The following is a 7,799-nucleotide window of genomic DNA, read 5'->3' on the forward strand; positions in this document are numbered from 1 at the left end:
CCTGTGCCGTTTAAAACCGGCCAAAGAGCGCACGCAGACGAGTCAGTGAAGAAGGAAGGTGTTAGGTTTCGATTCAGCAGCATAGAAACATCGATTTGATGTAGATTCCCTTTGAGGCACAGACGAACTCTCCGCCTGTTTAGAAAAGGAAAGTCTGCATTTGGCAGCTCACTGGCATCAGCGACTTCCCTCCGTGGCGATTCCTCCACAGAACATCGCGGAGAGCTGGGCAAAAGAGTCAGCTGCGTGGGAACGACAAAGAGTGATCGCGTCTCCCCTTGGCAGGCTTTCCCAGAAGCATCTCCGCCTCGGGGTGCGAAAAAGCCCTTTTTATTTCGGTGCAACTGCCTACACAGAGTGGGGGTTGTGTATGTATGTGTATCCGTGTCGCTGTGGGAGTTTTTCTTTCTCGAGTGAATGGAGATCGTAGCGCGAAGAGAAGCTGTTTCGCGCGGCTAACACGTGATCGATGACTCTACAGCTTAGGGCCACCGGAGCTGTAGAGAGTGCCGGCTTTGCAGCTGCCACGTATCCTTTCGAACTGCAGACGCAGACGCGCTGAGAAGCTTGCGGTCGCGGCAAGAACTGGCCGAAACCGCAACTCCCGCAGCCACGCGTTCCGGTCACGCACACAGGAGAAAGGGTGCAAAAACGTTGGTTTTGAATTCCAGCGGTAGGGCCTCTAGCGAGCGAAAAGGGAACGGTTGATGCGGGGCGCAAAAGGACCGAAGGCGCCGCGGCTAACAGTTTTTTCCATTTAAGAACTGCACACCTGCTGGCAGGAGACGGCATCGAGACAAATGAAATGGCCGACAAAGAACTACGGAAAACGACCGAGACAGGAAACAGAAATTTGGCCAACGCGTGCAGCACCGCACGCAGGTGTGTGTCTGTGCTTCCATTTTGTCGCGAAGACAAACGAAAAAACACCGAGGCACATCCCGTTAGGAACGGGGAAGGCCTGTCGTTTTTGCCCGTGCTCCGAGAGAGGGACACGCACAGGAGGGCGAGGGAAAACAGACGAAACGCAGAACCTTCCTCTCTTCATAGTACAGACGGTCGAAAACGGAATTTCGCCTCCCTGTCACACCGCGAGGAGAGCAAGCGCAAGACTGGACAGCGCAGCTGCTGGACCTTTTACCGAACTCTCGAGCATCCCACCTTCAAAGCGGCGCACGCGGATATGGAAAAAAAGAAGCACTCGAGAGCCTAAACCAAAAGAGCGCACCGCGGAGGGCGAAAACGTTATCGTCCACACGCGTCTTTCCCTGCGGGTGAATCTACGAACACCGGAAAACCATGAGGCCGATGAACTTGCCTGACACATTGCACGCCCGCGACGAGAGGATGCACAACGCCTTCTCGCTGTGCTCCTACCAAAAATGCCCGCCGCAACCTAAACTCCGTTTTCTCTGTCCTTCCTCGATACATGAACAAGGGCGAAACACAGCACCCTCAACGAAGAGAGCTATGAGATGCTGTTTAAACGTATCTATACATATATATGACTGTGTGGAGGTAGACATATGCAAACGCACCCCCAAAAATAAGGATACCCACGCGTGGATACGCGCATTTGTCCATGCAGTTCACATCAAAAACAGTGACTGGGATTTTACAGTAGGTGCAAGGATGACACGAGAAACACGAGTGGAAACACAGAGCTTGAAGTCAAATTACGAATCTTGCACATACGGAAAGCGCTGTTTCCTTCTCTTTCCGCCCTCCTGCGCCTCTACCTCGACTTCTCTCTTTCCACCGCCGTCGGAGCTTCGCCGTGTGGGTTGGCCCGCGCCTCTTGCTGGCGCTCTCTCTGGCGACGCAGAACCACCGCACTCAAAAATGTCAGGGGAAAAGAAATCAGACACAATGGTAAGCCACCCACGGTTCCGCTTTTTGTCGGGTGTACGTACACTGCGCCGGTTCGCACAGAGAGACGTAATTTCGCAGTCTTTCTCCGTACATGTGGCCCGACCTGCGTATTTTACACGAGCTTTTCTTTGGCGAGAACATCAGACTAAACCGTTTTCGTGGCGTTTTCCCCTCATTTTTTCCCGCCCAGCCCGCGATCGGAGCTGGAATAGACCGAAGCCAGTGCACGCACAGAGTGCGTCAAGTTTCCGGTCTCACGGTGCACGTCCGGCGTTTCGCCGTTTGCGAGTCCACCCGTGACACAAAGTGCCTCGCGGTCACCATTTTCACGAATTACACGCACACAGAACCTATCAGCGTGAAACGACACTTGATCCTCGTCTGAGGCACTGCCCGCCAGCGGTTCTCTGTTTCGCGTCGCTTCTCCTCGTGGAGAATCGCGAATAACATGGCGGCAAACTTCCTCTTCTTTAAGAGAAATGTCCGCAGCGCCCACAGTGTACCTCGTCCTATCATCTGTCTGGCAAACAAGGATATTCACGAGTCATGCGAATGGCGGTGCCGAGGGATCCGCCGCCTATGCGAGGCCGCATCACTTCGGTGTACATACAGCTTGAAAAAGGCAAGGACTAACACTCGCAGGGTCACTTCCACCCGGCAGATACAGATGTTGACCCTCCTCTCCTGGAGCGCTCTGTCGGCTACTGCCGCCGTCTGACATCCGGAGCGCGAGCTGTTCTGCTCGCCGATCCTCTCTTGCTTCCTCTTGTCCTGTCTCTTCGAGACCCGCGCGTCTCCGCCGCGTTTCTGCAGTGTACCTCTCCGCCAACTCAGCGCACTCCGTTCCCTCCCCTGAGACCGCCGCCTGCGCTACGGCCGACGCTTCATGTCCTCTCCCTACTTCGCCCGTTCTCAGCTCATGCGTTGCCGCGGTCCGAGAGCGAGAGACCACTGCACGGCGTGTTCTCTGCACTCGTGCCGGACGCGAAGACGGCTCGACCGAACACGACACAGGAGAGCTGTACACTTCGCCAGTGAAGAAGTTGACGTGGCATCGAAGTGGGCAACTTGCGTGGCTTCTCAGCCAGCGGGCGATGCATGCGCTGTGGAAGAAGTGCTGGCATGGCAGACGACGAATCCAGTCGTTCTCCTCGAATTCGCACAGACAAATTGCGCACCTGCAGAGGAAAACGGAGACGAAGCACACTTGCATTAGTCAGCGCGGAGCAGACTCAGGCACACAGGATCAACCCCGAGCCACACCGCACGCATGGAACGCGAAAAAATGCGAGATTATCTTTCGTAGAGACATCCTCGGAAAAAAAAATTCGTCGCCTCCGCCCGTTTTGCTCTCCTTTCTCCACACATCCCAACCCTAAGAAACCTGCTTTCTGGAAGAGAGTGGAGGCCTGCGCTCTGTGCAGTGTACATACACCCGGTCTCAGTCAGCGTCTGTTCTCAGAGTCACACAGTGAGCTAGCTACTTCCTTTCTCTCGTGCGCGGTCTCTGCTTCGCGCTGTTTCTCGACTGCATGTCTTTCCGTGAACAAGGCTGCCTCTGTCTCGACTCTCCTCACAACCTCCCTTTTCGTTGTCTCCTCGCACAGGGACTCTGTCTCTCTTGTGTGTTTCTGAACCCAAGCACTCGAACCCCCGCCCTTTCGCGAGTCCCTATGTCTCGTGCCTCCTACATGATTTCGTCGTCGACGCCCTTGTGTGCGCTGGGCTGTTTGCCTGGTTCCTTCGCGGGGCACAGCTTCTTCCTTCTCCCCGCGCAAACGGGTAGCAGCCGTCGCTTTCTCCGTTTGTCGCCGCGGCCCAGCGCGCGTTCGGTCTCGCCCTCTTCTTCCAGACCCGTGTCGGCGCGTTCGGCGGCGTCGTAGGCCGAGGCGGGTAACCACTTCTCCTCCTTCATGCGTTGGAGGAACTTTTTGGGTAGCGCGCGCCCGCTGCGAGGCTCCTCGATCAGCAGGTGCTCAAAGTGTTCGGGCGGCGAGCACAGGCAGAGCACGAAGCTGGTACATATGCACGCGAGAAGCAGGATGTGGGGGCCGAGGAGCGAGAGGAAGGCGAGTACGATGATGGAGATGTAGCGCAGCAGCACAGGCGCCTGGGTGGACGAGTTCGCGCCCGTGCCGCCGTTGTAGTACGCCAAGTGGAGCGTCGCAAAGTAGACGCAAAAGGAGATGACAAAGAGCACGCGGCGAGCTTGGCACAGGGGCGAGGTCAACAGCTCGACGGTGTCTTTCAGCACAGGCCGGTGCCACCAAGCGTGTTGGAGAGTGCGGACGTTCACCACCAGGCGCACGCGGACGCCCAGCGTCGTCACACTCAGGCCCAGCATCACACCCAGGATGGGGAGGAACGGCGCCGGCTCTTTCAGCGGCTCCTCAAATGTGCACGTGTAAACCAAAATAGCGAGGTGAGCTGTCGACAAGCAGGCAGAAATTGAGATAAAGACCAGCTGTTCGTAAAACAGGACGTCCAGCAAACGCCGAACATCTGCGACGTGGCGAGGAAGCGGCACGCTGTAGCTACACCGTCGCGCACAGAAACTCCGAAAGCGTGCAAGCATTCCTGCGGCGGAAGGCGAAGACGCGTGTGCTGAAGAAGTGGACGCGGAAGATTGTACAGTGACAGAAGGGGGGACAGCGACAGGCGAGGGGGTAGAAGCGGTAGAAGCGACAGGCGAGGGGGTAGAAGCGGTAGAAGCGACAGACGAGGGGGTAGCAGACAGCGGAAGACGGGGGGTTTGCTGGGACCGTCGTGTTGGCCACAGACGAAAGGGAGAGGAGACGCTGAGCACTCTGTCTCCCCTCACGGGGAGAAGCTCTATGGAAGGAAAACCTGGCGTCTCCATGCTTGTTTCTTCGATTTAAACATGGAAACGGATACGAAAGGGCGTGCTTCCGCGTCACACCCCGTCACCTTGCGCGCAGGAGCACTGGAAGAGGAACGAGAAAATGGGCAGCGTTGCGAGACGAGTCCTCACTTCTCAGGGGCGTGCATTTTATGGAGACATGGTAGGACACCGCACGCAATTCGCGAATGCAAAGGCAAACATCGAAATCGACCAAGAACGCGGAGAGGATGTGGCATGGCCACTTCGGGTGCTGCGCATCGCCACTGACATGGTGGGTCGTCTCTGTGTAAAGACATCGATTTTCTTCTCTTTTGCTGAGCAGCGCGTCAGATGGAAACGCAGAGAGGATACGGCATGCAAAAGAACGGAGGCCGTGTTCTCGCCAGATTCTCAAAAACACAGCGCAGACTGGGTCCGTTCCGACCAGTCAAACAAGACAAAAATACCGGCCAGCAGACAAAATTCTCTGGGAAAAAAGGAGCCAGGAAAAGGTGAGCGGGGAAAAGGAGGAATGCCACTCTGTCTTTTCAAAAGAGAGGACGTTTTCCATTTACAAAAAAGGGAAACGAGCTGTGCAAGGACGTTCGGGTCGTCCTGCTCCAGGGGACACGCCGACGTGTCACTGAACCGATGTATTTTCAGACGAGAATTCCCACGGAATGCACGAAAAGGCTCTTAATAAGAGACAAGGCCGGGAACCGTACAGAGAAAACAAACTTCGTGAGAGAAAGATAGGCGTCCGTGGCGTCATTCGCGGTCGATCGTCGCCGGGAACCACCTGGGCAGTTGCAACCTCTCACGAAACAGGTGACGCAGGTGCTGTTTCCCGGTCCATTCACGGGTGCACGAGGAAACACGAACGCGTGCAGTTTTTCTTCGAACGTCTCCTCAAAATCGCAGTTGGAAACAGTTCAGGGATCAAGACAGCTTTCTCGACCGCACAAAGCAGAAAATGCACCGAAAAGCCCGGTACCGGCCGTTCGTGCACAATGAATGAACGGGCATCGATGTGATGAACGTGTGCCCCGAGCCAGAGACAAAACAACACGCGCGTAGCACGCACGGCCCGATTCTAAAGCTCTGCTTCTCGATAGTCGGTCATAGCAAATCCCGGCTGTTCTGGAGAACCGTTGAAACGGTTGGAAAATGGACCAGACAAATCACCGACATGTACGGCTAGGACCAGAAAAAGGAAGCAGTGCAGCACACCTTCTTCTTCGTTTTAAAATACCCTACAGCAGCACGAGAACATCCGGATACGCCTGCCGCGACGCACGGGTGGATAGAGAAACGTTTCTTCCGTCAGAGAAAGGAACGGCTTCTCCCTTATCCCCGATGTGTGTTTGTGTGTGCCGGCCCGACGGAACCGATGTCTTCGCTGTCCCCGTATGCACCACTGCTTAACAGTGAAGAAGTCGAACTGCCGGAGTTCCGAGAGGAATCACACGAAAAACTAGGGGCCCAGAACGACTCGCCAGAACTTTTGATAGAAGTTTCGGTACACAGAAAGCTAGTTTCGTCGTCCTCAGTGACAGAATGTTCCCCTCTGGAAGGGTGCCTTCGGACGGACGCGCTCTCAATAGGGATTCAGTGTGCCGCATGACGTGCGGCAGCAATACAAGAACACGCGCAGCACAGGTAGAAAACGCTCAATCTGGTGAAAATCAAGTCCGTGATCGACACAGAGATGACTCCCTTGCTACAGTCCAACACGGGCTGTGTGTGTCCTGCAACTCACCCAGTTCTCGGCAGAGGCGAACGCCCACCAGTTCTCGGCAGAGGCGAACGCCCACCAGTTCTCTCACAGAACGAGCAGTCACGTTCTTGCGGCTTAGAGCTGGTAAGACGGTGAGTCGACAGAGGTGAACAGACTAACGAGGAGTCTCCGCTCAAAAACGGCACACACGGCGTCTTCGGTGTGGACGGAGATTCACCGAGGAGAGGAAGCATGCTTTTCAAAAAATACAGAAAAAGACACGCACAAACCTGCCCAACAAACGCAAAAAGGTTCAACTGACCGTGACCCACCGATTGTACAAGGCGGCCAAACGCGCAGGCCTCGGCGCTGCGGGCGGGAGGTCTCCGCGATCTGTGCACGATGGACAAGCGACGAGTTGCTCGAAAGGACACAAACTTGCACGGCGTGCGCGAGTGAAAGCGAGGACAGGCTGCAAAGAATCCTAGCTCCCCATCAGAAAACCGATACTTCGCGTGAGGTTAACGCGACCAGGACTCAGATGGAGAAGGAAATAACGCATCACAGTTTGAGAGTTGGACTCATTCTGAGAGGCCCGCCAGTATGGAACCACAGACTTGTCGAATAGCCCCAAGTCTCGAGAGAACTCGAAAAACGGGTGAATGGAAACGCACAGGGTCATGTCTGTGAGACAAGCAGGGTAAGCAATGTGTGGAGTTGCCTCTCTCTGCCTCTGGAGGACTGAAAAAAGGACCCTTTTCGCAGAATAAAAGAGTTGAGCAATCGCCCAAACAGTTCATGTTAACAGCAGTTCATGGCGCGGTTCGCTCACTACGCCCGACAATCAAAGCCCAACTGCTTACGTACGGCATTCGTAAAGAGGATACCGTGTTGTTTAATGATGCTAGGGCGTCTCCAGTGATTCGCCCTACGGACGGAATGTACAAACGGAATAAGGCGCGCAGTGCGTGGAGAGGGGAGGAATCGCAAAAATCAAAACAGCGTCTCACTTCTGCGCCGAGCCGGTATAGGGAACGTCAGAACGTCCCTGTAGTGTCAAGTGTAGCGGAGAAGACTTCTCTCGATAGGTTTCTCCACGATCAATGCCTCAGTATATAACTGATACTGCTGCCCTCTGGAACCAGGTGTTGCGTTGTTTCTGTAGCCAAGTGAAGAGATACGAGAGGGGACAAAGCTCAGCGGAAAAGAATGTTTTCGAAAAGAAACCGGCTTGAAGGCAAGCAGCCCCTTCAAGGGTGCGTGTCCTGACTTGCAACAGAACGAGATGTTTGTCGGGATGTGCCCACCTAACCAAATACACATATATGCAGGCCCGCAGGCACATACCTGCGTCTGCATGTAATTGTT

At 55.0% G+C, this 7,799-nt stretch overlaps 1 protein-coding gene across 1 annotated transcript; it reads right to left on the reverse strand.

Annotated features, from left to right (window-relative positions):
• Positions 1–2,464: 2,464 nt before the first annotated feature.
• NCLIV_032140 (Zinc finger (C3HC4 RING finger) protein, related) lies at positions 2,465–4,732 on the reverse strand (the record flags this gene model as incomplete). The annotated part of the gene is made up of 2 exons (XM_003883410.1): positions 2,465–3,078; positions 3,685–4,732. The coding sequence occupies 2 exons, from the start codon at positions 4,730–4,732 to the stop codon at positions 2,465–2,467; spliced, it is 1,662 nt and encodes a 553-aa protein (XP_003883459.1).
• Between the last annotated feature and the right edge of the window lie 3,067 nt (positions 4,733–7,799).

The sequence above is a fragment of the Neospora caninum genome, chromosome VIII (genome assembly GCF_000208865.1).
Source record: "Neospora caninum Liverpool complete genome, chromosome VIII".
In the NCBI taxonomy this organism is placed as follows: domain Eukaryota; phylum Apicomplexa; class Conoidasida; order Eucoccidiorida; family Sarcocystidae; genus Neospora; species Neospora caninum.